The sequence below is a fragment of the Acromyrmex echinatior genome, chromosome 9 (assembly GCF_024713525.1).
Source record: "Acromyrmex echinatior isolate Ae372 chromosome 9, ASM2471352v2, whole genome shotgun sequence".
NCBI classification, from domain to species: Eukaryota; Metazoa; Arthropoda; class Insecta; order Hymenoptera; family Formicidae; genus Acromyrmex; species Acromyrmex echinatior.
Genome location: NC_141860.1, coordinates 7,210,648 through 7,229,395, shown reverse-complemented (window position 1 = coordinate 7,229,395; position 18,748 = coordinate 7,210,648). Strand labels below are relative to the sequence as shown.

The 18,748-nt window shown below is 35.1% G+C and overlaps 3 protein-coding genes across 8 annotated transcripts; all 3 read right to left on the bottom strand.

Annotated features, from left to right (window-relative positions):
- Positions 1-219: 219 nt before the first annotated feature.
- P5CDh1 (delta-1-Pyrroline-5-carboxylate dehydrogenase 1) lies at positions 220-8,165 on the bottom strand. Its single transcript, XM_087409364.1, has 7 exons — positions 7,805-8,165; positions 4,026-4,239; positions 3,401-3,832; positions 2,879-3,289; positions 2,626-2,804; positions 2,358-2,546; positions 220-2,067 (listed from the first exon to the last, which is right to left on the bottom strand). The coding sequence occupies exons 1-7, from the start codon at positions 7,849-7,851 to the stop codon at positions 1,833-1,835; spliced, it is 1,707 nt and encodes a 568-aa protein (XP_087265490.1). The 5' UTR covers positions 7,852-8,165; the 3' UTR covers positions 220-1,832.
- Positions 8,166-8,519: 354 nt separating this feature from the next.
- Positions 8,520-15,420, bottom strand: Prp40 (pre-mRNA processing factor 40). 6 transcript variants are annotated; one of them, XM_011064444.2, is made up of 8 exons: positions 15,320-15,420; positions 13,757-13,985; positions 13,290-13,683; positions 12,767-13,201; positions 11,994-12,462; positions 11,134-11,769; positions 10,909-11,055; positions 8,520-10,704 (listed from the first exon to the last, which is right to left on the bottom strand). In XM_011064444.2, exons 2-8 carry the CDS (start codon positions 13,893-13,895, stop codon positions 10,507-10,509), a joined length of 2,418 nt encoding a protein of 805 aa, XP_011062746.2. In that variant the 5' UTR covers positions 13,896-13,985; positions 15,320-15,420; the 3' UTR covers positions 8,520-10,506. The 6 variants fall into 6 exon arrangements, with proteins under 6 accessions (XP_011062746.2, XP_011062745.2, XP_011062747.2 ...); XM_011064443.2 differs by having other exon boundaries at positions 15,303-15,409; XM_011064445.2 differs by having other exon boundaries at positions 15,145-15,405.
- A 204-nt stretch (positions 15,421-15,624) lies between these two features.
- Positions 15,625-18,629, bottom strand: LOC105151015 (CDK5RAP1-like protein). Its single transcript, XM_011064448.2, has 8 exons — positions 18,213-18,629; positions 17,820-18,128; positions 17,499-17,741; positions 17,210-17,417; positions 16,823-17,143; positions 16,427-16,748; positions 16,167-16,316; positions 15,625-15,899 (listed from the first exon to the last, which is right to left on the bottom strand). The coding sequence occupies exons 2-8, from the start codon at positions 18,106-18,108 to the stop codon at positions 15,678-15,680; spliced, it is 1,755 nt and encodes a 584-aa protein (XP_011062750.1). The 5' UTR covers positions 18,109-18,128; positions 18,213-18,629; the 3' UTR covers positions 15,625-15,677.
- Between the last annotated feature and the right edge of the window lie 119 nt (positions 18,630-18,748).

Here is an 18,748-nt window from a genome sequence, read left to right as displayed (position 1 = left end):
ATCACTAACAAATACGAGTCTATGTCACGTGGCTAGTAATCTATCACGTGATCGATTGCACGCTCATATATTGTACATTTGGACGGAAGTAGTCTGATCTAAATTACAGACCAATGGAAACTCTCAATTGCTTCAGGCAGACGCTTGACGTCATATCCGATATTTCAAAAAGTAGCGCGTCTTATAATAATTAAAGTACAAAACGATATGAAGACTATATAGATTTATGTTGCTTTATTGCTATCGTACACTTAAATAACGCTGTAACACTTGCCACAATATATAACATATTGTCAATTATTATGTTCTTGGCGATCACCTATCAACTCTCAAAACATCCCGCCTCAGTTACATTATCAACAATATTATAAGACAAACGATGATCAAAGATCTGGGAATACATACATACACACGCACACACATGTGTACGTATACATGTTGTATGTAAATGTTAAGAGTACTTACTTCAGCTATTACAGAGGGATCACGTGACACATCTTCCGCATATACAATCTTACAAAGTATACATCATTAGAAAGGAACTGAAATTGCGTTACCCATGACAATCTCCCTAGCAGTAAAAAAAGAAATCCATTTACAATGTAGGTAATATCGCATCTAAAAACGGGGTTCAAATCGAAGCTTTATTGATCACATTAACAATATTTGCTCTACTCAGTCGACATTGAGGACAGGTGACAATAGCGCAGTGAATACGTTATCCAGTATCCCGGATATAATTCGATGAGATTAAAGATATACTTCTTTTAGTTACTGTAATCACGTATCATAAATAAACGCATCGTTTTGCTCGCGTTTCCTCCTCAATCGATCTGATGCGATAACTCTCGAATTATAAAAGTATTATTGTACTGAGAGGGGAGAGGATACATCGGGCACACGGTGATGAGATCACACGTCTCCGAAATGCACATCGGATAATACTTTGGTAATATATTGGCGGCGAGTAATCGAGATAGCATGTTTAGCGGCTTACAAAGCGACGTCCGCAGCTAACAGAATCGATCACGGGAGAATCGCCGCACTGGAATTCCATATTCATCACGAGGTGATGTCAACGGAACATTCGAAGCCGAGTTATGTGTGCACTTGCTGTGACCTGCGAGCCTGATTTCCTCCCTTTAGCATTTAATTCATCTAGGAATCTAGTCGTGTCTCTATTGTGCATCGCAAATATTGCACAAGTTTACTGTGCTCCCTATTGAGAGAAAGTCCTCTTACGCGAAATCGTTTTGTCAATTTCTGCACGTTGAATTAATTCGATATTATAATCTTGTCACACGGTATATGAATACCTTTTGTTTCCATCTAATTATATTCTCACTAAATAATTTTATCTAATTATCAGGAAGCAAATTAAGAATACCATACCGTAGGACAAGAATCTTACTCAAATGAGATTTTACCTTAGAAAAGGTATCTCCGCACGCTTTATATCATCGTATCCGCTCTTATAATCAAAATTTTGAGCTTTTTTTCGTTGCAAACGGAAAATCATATGTCATTATTCATTAATCATATTTCTAAATCATATGTCAGAGCTTAAAACATTTTTGTAAATCCATTAATCTCTTATATATTTCTGTATGATACCTCATTTGAATGGTGAACTGAATGTTTTTTCCTTCTTGTTTGTTTTCTTATTCATTGAATTAAAGCAGAAGAGTAATAATACCACCATATATTTGCCCCGGTTTGTTTATTTCCAGATTAGATAAAAATATGAGCGTTTCTCGGTTTGCAACGTGCAACTATCGGGCAATATATTATCAGATTAATCACACCGAATTAACAACAAGCGAGTCCGATGTTTAGCATCTCATGTATGGATAGTCGTATTCTCGTATGGGCTCGAAGGTCTCCTTAATAGACTGCGGGGACGCCCAGCGAAGAGCATAGTGAGGACCGCCGGCTTTGTCATTTGTACCGGACATTCGACTGCCACCGAATGGTTGTTGACCGACCACTGAACCGGTCGATTTGTCGTTGACATAAAAATTACCGGCAGTATATTTAAAATCTTCAAGTGCCTGCTTCGCCCATTTTCTGTAAAATATACATATGTATGAGACTACAATTCATTTTACTACAATGTATCATTATAGTGTCGTTGAACCAGCATAAAAATTTTGAAAATTGATTAGAGTTCAATATAAAAAAAATATTATATTATTATACTACAATCTTATTCTGTCAATCTTATAATATACAGATACAACTTTAGAGAATTTAACATGCGATTTAATGTAGAAGCTATATTGTGTAATATTTTTGATTAAATTCTTTTACACTCGTCACGTACAACGTAACTTGGACAATTGACTAATTTTACTTACTCATCTTGTGCGAATATCGCGCCTGTTAAGGCGTAAGGTGTAGATGTTTCTACCAGTTTTACCGTCTCGTTCAGTTCGGAATCTTTGTAAACGTATATCGTTAACACTGGACCGAATATTTCCTCTGTCATGAGTTTTTCTTTCGGATCTTTGGATTGTACTATTGTCGGTTCGATAAAATATCCGCACCTGAAAAGACACTTTTATCTCGATATGATATATACATTAAGATAATTATTACGTTAATAATAATTGTAACAGAACATACGAATCATCGCAGCCTCCACCGCCAAGAATTTTCAAATTGGGCGATTTCTTCGCGTACTCGATGTAACCGGAAATTCGTTTGAACGCTACGGCGTCTATAACAGCGCCAGTGAATACAGTGAAGTCTCGAATATCACCGATTGTGAGTTCCTGACGAAGAGCTAAGAGGCCATCTTTTATCTGGAACAAAAGTTCAAGATCACATGGATGTGCACTCCCAAAGGCTTTAACAAAGCGGTTATTATTAGACTCACCTTGCCCCATAGAGATTCTGGTACATACATTCTACTGCAAGCGGAACACTTCTGTCCATTGAATTCGAATGCGCTTCTTATCGTCGCGTAAACAACCGATTCCACATCAGCACTCGAGTGGATAAAGTGATAATTCTTGCCGCCACACTCACCGACTAATTTCGGGTAGTTCCTGTATTTGGAAAGATTTTGACCAATCTGGGCCCATAGACGATTAAATGTCGGCACCGAGCCAGTGAAGTTGAGTCCGGAGAGATGAGGCGAGGACGTGATGGTATCGCCGAACACAGGTCCTTCGCAAGGAACAAAATTCACCACGCCGGGCGGCACCCCGGCCTCTCTGCATATCTTAAAGATCCACCAGTTGGATAATAACGCGGTGTCGGATGGCTTCCAGAGTACGGCGTTACCCTGCAATCGCGGCATGCACGTCGACACGTGCGTATTATTATTAGCGCGTTGCTTTGATCGTGACGCTAGCCTCGATTAAAGCGCTGTCAGTATGGTTTGCAAATTACAAACCATCAGTGCCGGCGTATAGCTGAGATTACCGCCAATTGCGGTGAAGTTGAAGGGCGACACAGCCGCTACGAAACCGTCCATACCGCGATACCTCATCGAGTTGAGGATCTGCTGAGTTGGTGAAATTGGCTGGTACTTGAGGCTCTCCTTTACGAAATACGCATGCATTTTGAAAAAGTCGATCAGCTCCGCCGCGCTGTCGATCTCTGCTTGGATCACGGTTTTACTCTGACCGATCATGGTGGAAGCGTTAAGATGTTGCCTGTACTTGGTCGCCATCAAATCTGCTATCCTCAACCACATCTCTAACCGCTTCTCGATTGGCCATTTCTCCCATTCTCGCTGCGCCTTCACCGCGACGTTGATCGCCTTCTTCACGAGCTCCGGCGTCGCCCAGTAATACTTAGCGACTACTTCCTTGTGATTATGCGGCTGGAAAATTCGTGATTATCTATGATCTAACAAGGATAGTCTACAAATCACGCAAAGAGTTCTGCTCTTCATGAATACCCAGATAACATCGCATGCATATTACATAAGATAAACTAAAAGATGTCTTTTAAATATATTATGCAACATAAATATTATCTGTAAGAGAGTAAGCGCGATTAAGATAGAAACATACCATGACTTGATGTTTGCATAAATCGGTCTTAATCTCCTCGTCTCCGATGACTAATGGCACTTCCTCGCATTCGTTGCTCATCTTATCCAAGACTTTCTCCAGCTCCGCTCTTTCTGGACTGCCCTTCTTGTAGCTAAGAATCGGCTCATTCTCCAGCGGAAAATCTGGCGGGTGCGACACCGGAACTATCGATCCCAAGCATCTGGTGCCGACTCTATCGAATAATAAACAATGCGTTAAGATACGAAAAGGCCCACACTTGAATAGATAGTGCCGACAAATAAAATCTGAAGAGACCCTCTTAAGAATCTTGTCGATACGATCTTCAAATATTTATTCGATTACTTGTGATGAAAGTCTTGAGTTAATAGTCTTATCACTCTTGTTAAATATGCACTAGTATTTTGAAACGAACCTCTTATTTATTAGGTGTTGGAATTAATTCGTAGCGTTTTTAATGAAAGAATGTTATTTATTTCACATGAGCATTAAAAAATACATTAATGAAAGTACTTCCCATCACTTGTAAAACGCTACGAATTAATTCCAACACCTAATACATATCAATGTCCCGTAAACAATACTATGATCGGTAGCAAAAATTGTTTTTTTGCATGTGAATGCAAAGAAAAGAATGGTGCATGTATCTTTTTTAATGCATCGTATCGTGCGCTGTCAATTAGTGAATAATAATTATTAATTATATATGGATCAATAAGTATTATTAAATTATATAATATAGCACAATAAAAGAACAACTACACACATTCGTGTGAATATACGGAAAAAGAATGTTTATGATGATAATTTATATGTTTGTTTAACCTTAATTAGCGCAGTGTTATCGATTTGCGATAATTATGACAAATTAGTTTACTATAACTTACGTCAAAAAATGTCACTTTTATAGTATATTTATACCATTCCAAATAGTCGAAAATCTAATATTTTTTTAGATCGTAAATTATTTTGATTGTTAATTACTTTCAGAAATCATAAACATTATATCAATACATAAAATGGAAAATTTGCGAGTGAATATTAACATCTGAAAAAGATATTATTCGCAATCGAAGATATTTATGTGCTTTTATCCGCAATAAGGATACTTAAGTGTACATCTAATTCTATCCTCTTTGAAGTAAAGTGGACTTCGCTATGTCGAAGAAGAAAAGTGGCCATTATATCTTCAAATAATTGAGGATTTAATCGAAAGAATTGTGAATCGGTGCGAGCGGATAAACGCCAAGAGAAATCTTGAAAATCCGTAAGTGTATTCTTATGCATTAAAACCGTAAGTGTATTATTATCCCTTCTCTGTTTTTTTAAATGGAAAGGCCAGAAGCTGATGTGTACCAATCAATGCTATCGCGAGCGTCATAATTAATTATGGTCGCGTGACTGTTAAAGTCATCTGACTCGCGAAACAATGTTGGTGAATTACACCGAAAAATATTTGAATATCCTTAAGATTATATATGTGTAGAGAGATAAAATAGCTGTTAATAGTCAGTGCCGAGTGACCATGGTGTCAGTTATCGGAACTCTTACGTTTGACAAATGATCTGTTTTTGCTGAACAGTCGAAAAAACGTCTCTAAAAACGTAAAATAACTATAAAAAAAAAAGAAGTCTGTAAAGCGCCAGGTTTAGAGTACCGATTTTGTTGTATCGAATTTTCTCTTATATCCATTTCTCCAATGTGGATTAACTTTAATCTTGATTTAATTTACTTTTTATCTTTTTCTAGTTATAAGAATTATAAAGGATAAAGATAAATTAAATCGAGATTAAAGTTAATCTTGATTTATTTGAAAGAAATGTATATTAGAAAAAAATAAAGAATTAACTTGAGATTAAAGTTGATCTACATTGGTAGAAATAGGTCTTATTCGAATTGTAAGTATAAAAATTTAGTAAAAACCCGTTAAAACGAGACGGAATATTATAGTAGTGTAATAGTCGTGAACTTATTGTTAAACGCGAAATTAGGTAAAAAGATATAGATGAAAAAGTGTTTATTAATTAATATTCTAAGACCCTTTAAGAATATAAAAAAATCAAATAAAAAGGAAATGAAAATACAACAAAATAATAATACTTACAAAATAAAAATGAAGAAAAAGATAACAATAAAAAAATAAAAATTAGAATAATAAACAAATTATAAATAAAAGAAAATTTAGAATTCCGAATTCAAATATCGGTCGAGACTCCGTTAATTCTTTACAGAAGAAAAGGAGAACAAAGAGACAGCTTACTCTAGATAGTACACTAAAAAAAAAATTTGTTCAACTAAATACATTTAGTTTGCAGATTTGGTAACATTAAACAATTTGTTAGGCTACGATTGAATTCGATTAAATAACATTTGTTGAATTAATCAAATGTGCAAACAACTAATTGTATTTAGTTAATTGAACAAATACGAAAAGAACGAACAAAATAGACCAATCTTATTTCTGCTTTTCTTCTTTCTCTATTAAGAATTTTTATAAGTATATTGTTTTCCATAAGTCGACACAGATATTGTTCTATCTTTATTACTCATGGAATTTCAAGAAAGATAAAAACGTATTCTAAGAAAGATAATCGTTTGTGTCGACTTGTATCTCTAGATCCGGATGACGAAATCTGAGAGTAGAATATTTTACAGATTTTATCGACAGTATTCTAGTGAAAATATAATAGAATCTGTTGAAAAATTAGGTGAAATGTGTCGTTTAAATAATGGATTAGGAAATGACAAATCATGGTCGGTTTTTGCTGGCAATCCTTTGAACGTAGTTGACGTCAAACTGCCGTGACGTTCTTCTTGAAATCTTTTGGCAAATTATTAGCCCATCGCCAACATTTTGCTTAGTAAGCTCGTTTCTATCAATGTAGATTAATTTTAATTTCGTTCAACTAATTCTTCATCTTTTTCTATATAATTCTTAGAATTCTAATTCTTAAAATTAGAAAAAGACGAAGAAATGAATTGAATTGAAATTAAAATTAATCTTATAATAATAATAATGGAATCAGATCTAAAATAGAAAAAACAAATGATCAGTAAGCGATTCTTATATCCAAAAGATTTTATCTGTCAATGCAGATGAATCTTTAAATATACCTACATTGGATCTACCAATTTAATTTACTCTTTATTTGTTTTTAATTCTTAGAATTAGAAAAAAAATAAAAAATAAGTTAAATCGAGATTAAAGTTAATTTATATTGACAAAACGATCAAAAACGTGGCTTCAACTAAACTCGTGATTTCCAGTAATTTAATTGACTTTAATCCAAAAAGCGCCGTAGTACGAAAACTTGGAACGAATTTTTATCCTTAATTTCTCAGATTTTCCATATTCAAATAACACAAAGAACCACATAACAATTTTATTCATACTGATAGGGCATATACTTTATCGCAGATATTGTCTCTAAAATTATGTTGCACCATATTTTACGAACCAAACGAGCGACGTAACGAGTTTCAGCACATTTTTATGCTGTCTCGAAGTCGTTGCATTATACGTACACATTGACATCTGTAGATATTATCAGGTCCAATTCGACAAGACTATTGACAATTATACCTACGTCGCTCGCGAACGATCGATGAACTTCCTTTCGTTCAAAAGGAAGCGGTCGTGTAGGGCCGAGCGAGAGATCGCGAGTTGGGTTATCCCAGAAGGACGCGTGTTATTTTGCGATTTGCAGTACGATCAACATCGTCGCCCGGACAGTGAACGGAATACGTTTAAGGACAGCACTGGTACGAAGTCTACTCACTTTTGGGTATTCGCCAACAATGTCTGACGGCAAATCAGGCCCAACATCTTCCGGCGGAGACGGGGACAGGTATATTACACGAAAGGAGACAGACAGAGAGGGAGAAAGAAAGAGAGGGACGTCGGCGTGCGCCCTTCGTCACACACGACGACGTCGATGATTCGAAGGGTGAACAAGGTGCCCTTCTCGATTGATAGCTCTCGTTGGATGTTCGGATCACCTTTTTCTTTGCGCGCCCAGTACGCCGAATTGCCGAAACTGCGACAGAACACACGGCCCGTTGATGCGAACACCTTGCCGTCGGACAAACCACGCTACGTCGGAATCGGAGATGACGGGTTCCCCACCTCTCACGAGAGCGCCCAGGGCCGTACGACCAGCCGAAACGGTGGGAGGGTGAGGAGAAAGGACGACAGCGACGAGTCACCGACAGCGATGTTCAAGTTCCAAATTAAATTTTCACGATGAATTAGAACCCCGTCAAATTTTTTTAACACGCGAGAAACCAAGCGAGGAATGAATCCTGATTCATCGTTCATTAATAAATATTAATCCCCGATTATTTATTGCTATTATATATTATTATTATTCACTAATGTTAATCTGCTATATATTATATCTGATCATCGATTTATCACCGACGAGATCTGTGAAAATTATTGCATAATTTCTTTTAGGTTTAAATATTGAAAAATAAAAAGATAAATCGTAAATCTTTAGATCTTCAAAAATTTTTTATTTAATTTTTATTGTTAATTACTTTTGCTCCTTTTGCTTGTCCTTCATTCGTATCTCTCGTATTTGCTAATTATACACACATCGTTTCTAATAGGATAATTATTTGACTTGATGCAAATATTAACTCGGTGTATTACTTATGTACAACTTATACTACCGATAAATTGCTCTTGAAAAAAAAATATACTAAATTTTATCAAAATTTATATTTGAATAGTACTAAATAAATAGTTACTTAAAGTAAATAAATATTACTCCATACAAAAAGTTATAATTAAATTGTTTTTGTAAATAAATATATTCTTATATTTAATAAACATTTAGTTAATACAAGTTAAACAAATGATTTATTAAAATTTAGTACATTTCTAGTATATATAATTTTTTTTTCTTTAAATTATAAAATAAAACCCATTTCTCGATATCATGTTTTTAAAAGAACGAAATTTTTCAATTTAGTGCATGACTGAAATATTCTCATCATGATGAATTGACTTGGTTCTAAGTGTTTTCAGCTACAAAAGAAGAAACGAAGAAGAAAGAAAGAAATAAGTAGTAATTAAAACTAACAATATTGTCTTTGTTCTTTATTCACATTGTTCGTTCCTTGAGCTCGTTGCGCGTACCGCATGAACCACTTCTCACCCATTAGATTGATTCTAATCAAAATCAATGACGGTCGATCAGACCGTATAATACAAGTATTCCTTCAATGCAACGCGTTTATATCGTACAGGATGAATGAAATAAGGGAAGACCAGACGAAAATTTAATTCCGAGGAAACTGAAAGCCAATCTCTTATCTTAAATAGTGATTCAATTTGCGAAATGAATACAATTTACGTCAATTTTCGATACAAATTATCTTCTTTTTTTCCTCTTATACTTTCAGGAAGCTTCCGTCGTTGAACTCGTCAAGAGCGTCAGACTGCCTGGTGTTGAATTGTTAATAATACCTACCGACTCGCACGTACATCGTTGCAAACAACCGTGTTTAAATGCCAAATGTGTCGGCGTGTGGACAAGTGATTATAACGTAGACAAGAGATCTTTGTACCAGTCTAACATACATTCAAGAATTCAAGACTCTTCAGTTGCATGTAAAACTTCAATGTCAAAACTAAAGAAACATTAAGGAGATTAAATGCAGTTCTAACTTCCCGATTTTCAAGAGTAAACAGTCAGAGAAAGCGTGCGACAAAATAAAAATGAAACAGAAAAAAAGAATAGTAAATATTATATAATTATCATACTAAAATATAATACAGTCAATTATTTTAGGTGCGCATTACTAATGCACACATTTCAAATGCAAATTACTAATTTTCTCTTATCAGAATGTCTATACTACAAGCGATTTCGATCTTAATGATTGCAGCGATTTTTCTTATGATTGATCCGATTGTAGCACAAATAAAAATAGTACTAGAAAAGATTTGATTTACATGTTAAAGTAATTGATAACGCCGACAAGAGAATCAAACACTATTGTATTCCAGTAATGCTTGTCACGAAGATTTCGAGTTGCATATACTCCGCATTCGTCACGCATCATTACTTTTAATCACAAAGAATAGTGCGAACAAGTCATTGAAAAGAACAAGAAAAAAAAGACGAGTCATACACCCTTAAAAAAAGCTCACCTATACAATAGAAGGCTAGAATGCGTTATGTAAGGTGATCCATTTTTAATCAAAACGTCGTCGTTGTTTACTGTATGTGAATATTTGCACGCGTATATAGATGCATATTTTAAAATTACAATCTTTTTTTGAAACCGAGCATGTTGATATTTAACTCATTATTCGTTTCTTTTAATACATCCTCAGTTCTTGAAATAATAAAGATGTCCAAATAACAAGACCTCACATCTTCTGAAATAGTTGTCATCAAAGAGAGAATAAATAATTATTTCAGATTTTTGAAAACCCATTTGTGAAATGCTTTGTGACTTTGCGAAGTCGTCAATTCTCCTCTTGTTGCATTTGGAGCTCGCGTAGAAGTTGTGCTCTTTGCTTTTCCAGCTCGTCCTCGGAGAGTTCGTGGTGTTCGTTATTTTCCGTAACAGAACCTTCACTATGAATAGAAGGTCTTCTGTGCTTCTCCTCCTTCCGTTTCCTTTCCGGGGATTCCTCAGAGGATGGAAGACCGGAGTGCGAGCGCTATGAAAAAATATCAGGATAAATGTGATAAAACTTTCTTTGAGGAATCTTATTAGGTGTTGGAATTAATTCGTAGCGTTTTACAAGTGATGGGAAGTACTTTCATTAATGTATTTTTTAATGCTCATGTGAAATAAATAACATTCTTTCATTAAAAAACGCTACGAATTAATTCCAACACCTAATAATATTATCAATACATACGGAATGACTGCGGCCTCTCTTCTTCTTGTTCTTCTTCCTCTTGGATTTCCTCGTTTCCGATTCGGAACTATCAGACTTGCTAGGAATACTGGGTGAATGTGACTTGTGTCGCTTTCTTCTCAAGCCTTTCTCGCTACCTTCCGATTCCTGCCAAGAAAAAAAAAATCAATTTTGCACTTCACGGTCAGAAATGATGAGGAAATGACTATTTTCTATAACACTCACACTGTGCGAACGCGATCGTGATTTGCGCTTCAATTTTTTCGCCTTTTTCTTCTTACTTCTGATATGATGATGACTGCAACTTTCTTCAAGCTCATGCTGATATTCCTTGAATATTCGTATTCTTTCGCTCTCCAAGGTGATCGCCTTGAAATCTTGTTCTTCTTCGATTTTCGACCTCACGTCCTCCCATGCCATTTGATAGTCTACGTTCAAAGTCTTCAGCAAATTCTTGAAACCAGTCTCCAGTTTCTTAAATTTCCGCGTTTCTTCCTTGACACGTTCCTTCTCACGTGCCTCTGCTTTCTCCAACAATAAATTATACGTTAATTTAACGTTACCTGCATCTAGAGTTGCGGACTTTCGATCTTCGCATACGACCGTAGCGAATTCTTCGAAAGTTGTATTCACTTGCACCTCGAAATTTTTGTCTTTGAGTATCTCGCGAATGATCTTCTTTTCATCATGGAATCGAGACTTTAAGTCTTCAACATAGAATTTGAAAAGATCCAGTGGACTTGAGCCTGATTGTCCAAGCATAGCCGAAAATCGAAGATCGGCAGATAACATAGGGTATAATTCTACCCATAGCGACATCGATGTGAGTTTGCCTTGTTCATGAAGTTCATCGAGTAAATACTGAAACACATAATTTTTTATTATATAAAAAATCGATTTTGATCTTATTAACATAAATACTGAAATATATAGGAATGGGAATAACGCGTTACTTATAATAATACTGTTACATTTTTCATAGTAATGATTAGATAATGGCGTTACAATTTTTCTCATCCCTGTCCCGAAACATAATTATAGTTATAACAATTAACAATAAAACTGAGAACACTTGTAACACTCACTATGAAACCATCTCTGTTTTTCCTCTCTTGCCGTTTTCTACGTTTCTTTTCGCATTCTTTTTCTTCTTCCTCATCCTTCTCTAATTGGCGGATATGGTTTTCGAATACAATCAGGGCGTCCTCTTTGTCCATCTCCAACAAATCTGCGTCTTCCGCGAATGCAGGATACTGCAGCAACAATGCCTGCGCCTCCTGCCATGTAGTCCTGTACGTCACGTCCGTCATAGTGTCCAAAACTTGCGCCAATCTTTTGGTATTTCTCTTCTTCAATTGTTTCGCCTCTTCTTTCTCGCGTTTCGCCAAATTGAAGATAACATCCTCATAGATATCCCGGCGATCCGAATCCCCAACCGCCCTCCAAACCTCTAAATTACCAAACATCTCTTCGCATTTGTAATACTTAGTCGTGCTTACCATTCTATCGTTTTCTAATAGGAATTGTTCTAAGTCTTCCTTGGCCTTCTTCAGTCTGTCAAAAATACGTTATATTATTATCCAATTAAATTGTATATAAACGACAAAATAAGTGGGACATTATGTAGTTCCATGTAAGAGCGAGGAATATACTCTCTCTATATTTGTCTAACCGACTGATCGCAGTTCAAATCCCATATATAATATAAACAGAAAAAATTTCGTAATCCATTCTGACTTAGCAAGAATTACAGAGGAGTTCTTTAGATCTGAATAACTTTAACTCACGACATATAGAGACTGATATGATCCTTCCCCCCTCTCTCCATTACTGTAACATAATAAATAATCATATCTACCTGAGTCTTTCTTGCTCGCGCTCTTCCTTCAGTTTCTGCGTCTTGTACGAATGGAAGGCTTGCTTGCGTTCATTTAATTTCTTCATCTGCGGATATCTAGGATCGTTCTGAATCAATTTGACTGCCTGTTCCCATGTGGCATTCGATGGAACATCCCTCTCCCTCAATAATTCTTTGAATGCCTCGATAGCTTCCTTCTTATCCTTGAATTGCATTTTGGGCTCGGGTGTACTGGTGCGGCTGTCATTGGTCGAACCCATCGCGGAATTACTATCTTCGTCCGGTTTCGTGGGAGGCGTCGGAATATTAATTGCTGCGAGGGTCGCAGCCATCGCCTGCTCGATAGCCGACTTCCCTCCTGATTCCGGCGTACTGGTTTGCGATATAGTCGGGACATTCGGTGACAAGTGTTGCATTGCTACAGGAGCTATGTTGCTAAAAAGGAAGATCATGATGAATATATAAAAAAATTTCTAAAATAGTGAAAGACAATCTACAATTTATATATTATTTTTTTACTCACGAATTCGTGGCATTTGCCACGACCGCTGCAGCAGTCGCCGCAGCTTCCTCGGCTATAATTCGCGTCTTCAGCTCTTCCAACTCTGGCGGTATTGTCCATCTGGACTCCTTAGTATTTACATTGTGATAATACACCTTGCCATTTTCTGACTTGTATTCTTTCCAAGGACATTGTGACAACAACAATTCGCTTGGAGTTTTCAATTCATCCGGCTTTTCCCATAACGACTGCTTTGTTACGCTGTTATAGTAATATGTTCTGCCATCAGGTGCCTTGTGCTCACTCCAGTCTGTCTTCTTCTCTGTTGTGGAAGCAGACATTGTTGATGCATTGGCATCGCTGTTGATAGGTGAAGGAGGAGGAATTCCTGATGCTGTTATTTGCGGTGATGCAGCTATAATATAAAGGGAGCTATTTGAGCAACGGGATTCGTAGACTAACATGGATATTTAGCAATGGATATTAACCTATGACTCCAGCTTCTTGAGGAGGTGCCGCGGTGATAGGAAAAGTAAAACCTGGCGGAGGTATGGAAAACTGAGGTGGCATTATACCTGGAGGACCTGGCGGTAAACTGGGAGGGGGAATAAACGGTGCCGCAGGCATAATAGGTGGCACAAAGCTAGATGCAATATTTGGCGTCGCCGATGGAAATCCTGTTACAGCAGCAGGTGGTGGGATACCATCATTTGAAGCCTAGTAATGTTTATATTGTCAGTCAGATGGTCAGCAATTTTGAAAAGCGTAACAATGGCTACGTTCAGCAGAGGAAACAGCTTTGTAAATATGATTATATACTTCAATATGATTGATTTATACCATTTTATTTTAGCCCCATAAGAAATAAAAAACAAGGATAGATTATATTGAAGTTTTACATAGCTGCAAAGCCGCTTCCTCTGTTGGGGATCAACTATGTAACTCTTTCTCTAGGACATAAAAAGTGAAAAATATTATTTATGCATATATATACATATACACACATATGAGAAATATATGTATGTATATATCAAAGATATAAGGCCATATCTCAGGTTTAAACTTCTTGCATGGTTTTTTTATCTTTTTTCTCCAAAAAAGATAAAAAAAGAGAAGATAAATTATGTAAGAAATTCAGTCCTAGAGTATGAAAAAAGAATAGGCTTATAAAGTATGGACTATATAATATTTAAATAATGTATCAATATATGTGGTTAACAAAAGTGAGAGAAAGAACATGAAGACATTCAGCCAATTTCTCTCTTTTTCTAAGATATTGTGATTAGTTGTATGTGTAGAAAGAGATAGAGATTATCTATTTTTGTGTTTTTTCATTTTTGTTGATCAATCTTATACATGGATGATGCAGTTCATGTCAAATAAGCAAAAAGTATTCTGAAAGATTCCAGCAAGATTCCAGCAAAATTGCAACAATATTGGTGCGATATTACTGGAATGTTTTAATATATTCCTTAATTACTGGATGCTCTATGTCTTTAATACATATATATACAAAAAATGTTAACTTTTCAGTTTTCACTTTTGGCAAAAAGTAACTTGATTGACCTGAACGCAGCTAATGTCTCTTATCAATGCTACATCCGGCTCGTAGTTGCACTTCTTGTATTCCTTCCTTTCCTTTTATTTCGAACAGAATTTATCAAAAAGAAATGAAACGAGAAGTATTGCTGCGAGCCGGCATATTCTAATATACATAAATATTATTATTACTATTATTATTATTTAGTATCACACTAATGATTATTGTTATTCGTTGTTGCCGCGTATCACTATATTAAAGGATTATTCAAAGCGGACAAATAAATTTTTGAACATAATCTCTATAATGTTCATTTCAAGTTAAGAGGTTGGTTACCAGTTATGATACTTATAGATTGTAACACTCGATTTACATGCCATTTCTTTAGAGATCGCCGAGTGGAATTCCGCAAGATTCAATTTATAATCGTTCGATCACAACACGATCATAACATCGATAATTAATATATCATGCGTAAATTTTTAATTTACAACCATTCACAACTCATAACCTGAGTTTGATTGCCGAATGCCGATCTTGTATTTCATGATGCTATACATTTACGCTCACTTGCGCCCACTAAAATTTTTCAGCCATAATGATAAATTCTGTATTATCGACTGAAGATAAAACAACTGGAGTTAATTTGAATAATTTAACCAAAAGATCAGAATTTGTAATATAATTTAAATATCTGATGAGAAAAAAATTAGTCTAACGATAAATAATAATAGTTATGTATCTTCTCTTTAAAGATAAAATTCAAATTTAATAATTATACCTAAGAGGGAATGTTTTATAATAAAAGAGAATTAGTTTATGGATATTTATAATTATTATTAATTTATACAATAATAATATAACAATTGTTATTTGTTTAATGAATGTTCAATGATTGAAGAATGATATAAAGGTACTCCTTGTAAAGAATGAGAGTTGGCATTGTCAATTTGTACAACGACATAATCACCAGCCTGTATCTCCCTTGTCGTAGTAGAATGTTGAGCAATTGGAATAGCTGTAGATGGTAGAATAACTCTTACATTACCATCGTTTCTACCTTGTAATTGTTGATCAGATCTCTTGCTCGTCTGTTAATAGAAAACATATTCACTATAAAATCTATTACTCTTCTAAATATATATCTAAATATATATGATGTATCACTAAAAAAAAATATTTGCATACTTAAATATATTAATAAAAATATAATATACTTTTCTGTAAAGCATAAGATTAAAGCGTTTACGGAAGGATACAAATTATGATGAAAGGAGAAAGAAAAAGGTGCTACACAGAAAGAGGTGCTACTTTTTGTTGCAGTATGTATATAATAATAAAATTGGCAAAATATTTACTCTCTCCACGAGAACAAGTTGATGCTGCCCTATCTGTGCTTTATTCAATTTTTCCACTTCTTTTCTATATAATGCGATCATACGGTTCATACGCTCTGTCTTTGTATGCGTTTCAACGTCGTCCTTGTATCGTCTGTGTGCCGTAGTTTTCTGAAGAACATTAAAATATTTATAATATATGTAATTACGAAATAAATTATAAACTTTAAATCATTTTGATATCAATTATCTAAAACAATTATATAATATAAAAATTATACCTCACGCATGCTATAGGCGAATAAAAATGCGTTATTGTATTTAACTTCTTCTATTAGCGACAACGTATCTTGAAACTGCTCCTCAGTCTCGCTGCAGAATCCAGCAATAAAATCGCTAGAAATGTACACGTCTGGGAGAATATTACGTATATGATACACTAAATCTAAATATGCTTCCCTGGTATATCCTCTTCGCATTCTTTCCAAAATTACAGAGTTGCCGCTTTGTGCAGGCAAGTGAATCTGTTTACAAATGTTTGGTCTTTCAGCTATCAAGTGTAATACTTCATCAGGAAAATCTTTGGGATGAGGCGATGTGAATCTGTAAATCAATGAGATTACTATATATTAATATGTAAAAACCGTGAAAATTAATGCCGCTTAATAAATTTATACCTTATTCTTATTTCCGGATTAATCAAAGAGACTTTGTCCAGAAGATCGCTAAACCTTAAACCACCTTTCTTATTCTTATAAACCGTTTTGAAACCTTTAGCGAGCTGAGTCTCCATATTAGGTGATAAAATAAACTCTGATTTCGATAAGTCTCTGTAGCTATTTACATTTTGCCCCAGCAGAGTTATTTCCTTTACACCTTGATCTGATAATTGCCGGACTTCGTCAAGTATACTTGCAATTGGTCGTGATCTTTCTCTTCCTCTTGTAAATGGCACAATACAGTAGGTGCACATATTATCACAACCTCTCATTATAGAACTGCAAATTATAGATATAAAATAAAAGGTAAAAGTTTATATACTTTTTAAAAATATGTATATATACACATATGCCTCAGTGGAATCCTGATTGAGTCTAACTGGCGTGACATCTGCGTATGTTTCATCAAATGATAATAAGACATTAATAGCTGTTTCATCATCTGTTACCGCCAGAAGTCTTGGCAAATCCTTATAACTATCAGGACCCGCTATTACATCTACTAGCTTTCCTCTATCTAATATTTTAGTCTTTAGACGTTCCGCCATACATCCTAATGCAAATATTTATTCTTATATAAATCAAGAACTTAAATGCGAGTTTCTTGATATTATCAAATATTAGTTAAGCTTGCCTAAAAGACCAATCTTCATAGGCAACTTAGTGGTCCTCTTTTTCTTGTTTCTCACTCCGTTTAAGTTCTCCAACTTATGCCATACTTTCTGCTCGGCATTGTCTCTGATAGAACAAGTGACCAATAATACAATATCTGCATCGTCCAGACATTCCGTATGCTTGTACCCATGTGATTTCAATATCGACCATACTATATCAGCATCATTGACGTTCATTTGGCAACCGAAAATTTCAAAGTATACTAGCACGAACAAAGAAAATAAAAATGAAGCACAAAGTCAAATGATATAAAACATAGTTAGATAGTTGTTTGAGAAACCTTTTTGATTCTCGCCACGGATATTCTGCACATACGGAACAGGTTTTTCGCTGGGAATATCAATAACAGATGGGCTCAAAAAATCCTTCAAGGAGAGTCCATCTCTGATACTCCTCCTTGGTTTTTTATCTACAGCAGCTCGTTCAATTGTATCTGCAATTGCTGATGCATGCGACATAGGGATCGTTTTATGAATCTCGCGATATGCTCGTGTCCGATGAGAATCTGTATATTTCCGTTGTATCAAATATTTTCTGAGGCAGTTCCTGTAGCACATCCTTCTCGACATATTGAAACTAAACCAAATGCCTAGAATAAAAATTTGAAGATGTTACGCATTGAAAGTTGAAAAATATGACAAGAACTATTGCATTATGAAATCTTGATGAATACCTAAATGTTAATATCCAGTTTAGACGATTCTTCTTCTCCAGTATCTCTTGATTGGCTTTCCGACTTCTCTGATGAAGATCAAAGTGCCAAATTGTTAAATAGATCCGTAGATCAAGCAGAGTCGTTTAAGTTAATTCAATCTTTGCACAATACTTAACGAGCGATTTTATAGGTTACGAAAGCCGGTATATGAGATATACATCACACAAGTGTTAGATAATAAAGACATCTGTATAAATTATAATGTAGAATATTCATGCAAAAAAAAAACATGTGATTATAGGTCTAATCTTTATAGACGTATTATTATATTTCTTATAAAATAAATATATAATTAGAAGTTGAGTAGAAAGAAAAAAATATGTATAAACTTAACTACAAATAAACTTAAGATCTGTTCTTTCTACACTTGAGACAATTGGAGAAAAAAGGAACAAAGGCGAAACTTCCTTAACAAAATCTTTCAAGAAACTCAGCTACGAAAACATGAGTTTATTTGTATACTCTAGTTAATGAGATTGTTTCGGGGAAAAAAG

Excerpts from the sequence above, each read along its gene's own strand:
- P5CDh1 (XM_087409364.1), bottom strand. The coding sequence starts at position 7,851 with ATGTTGGGCCTGATTTGCCGTCAGACATTGTTGGCGAATACCCAAAA. Across the intron at positions 3,833-4,025 it reads TATGCAAACATCAAGTCATG|CCGCATAATCACAAGGAAGT; the intron begins GTATGTTTCTAT and ends CGAATTTTCCAG. Across the intron at positions 2,547-2,625 it reads GGTGGAGGCTGCGATGATTC|GTGCGGATATTTTATCGAAC; the intron begins GTATGTTCTGTT and ends GTGTCTTTTCAG.
- Prp40 (XM_011064443.2), bottom strand. Across the intron at positions 13,684-13,756 it reads TCAAGAAGCTGGAGTCATAG|CTGCATCACCGCAAATAACA; the intron begins GTTAATATCCAT and ends TTTATATTATAG. Across the intron at positions 11,770-11,993 it reads AAAACAGAGATGGTTTCATA|TATTTACTCGATGAACTTCA; the intron begins GTGAGTGTTACA and ends TATGTGTTTCAG.
- LOC105151015 (XM_011064448.2), bottom strand. The coding sequence starts at position 18,108 with ATGTCGAGAAGGATGTGCTACAGGAACTGCCTCAGAAAATATTTGATA. Across the intron at positions 17,144-17,209 it reads GATTCCACTGAGGCATATGT|TTCTATAATGAGAGGTTGTG; the intron begins GTATATATACAT and ends TATAATTTGCAG. Across the intron at positions 15,900-16,166 it reads AACTTGTTCTCGTGGAGAGA|ACGAGCAAGAGATCTGATCA; the intron begins GTAAATATTTTG and ends TTCTATTAACAG.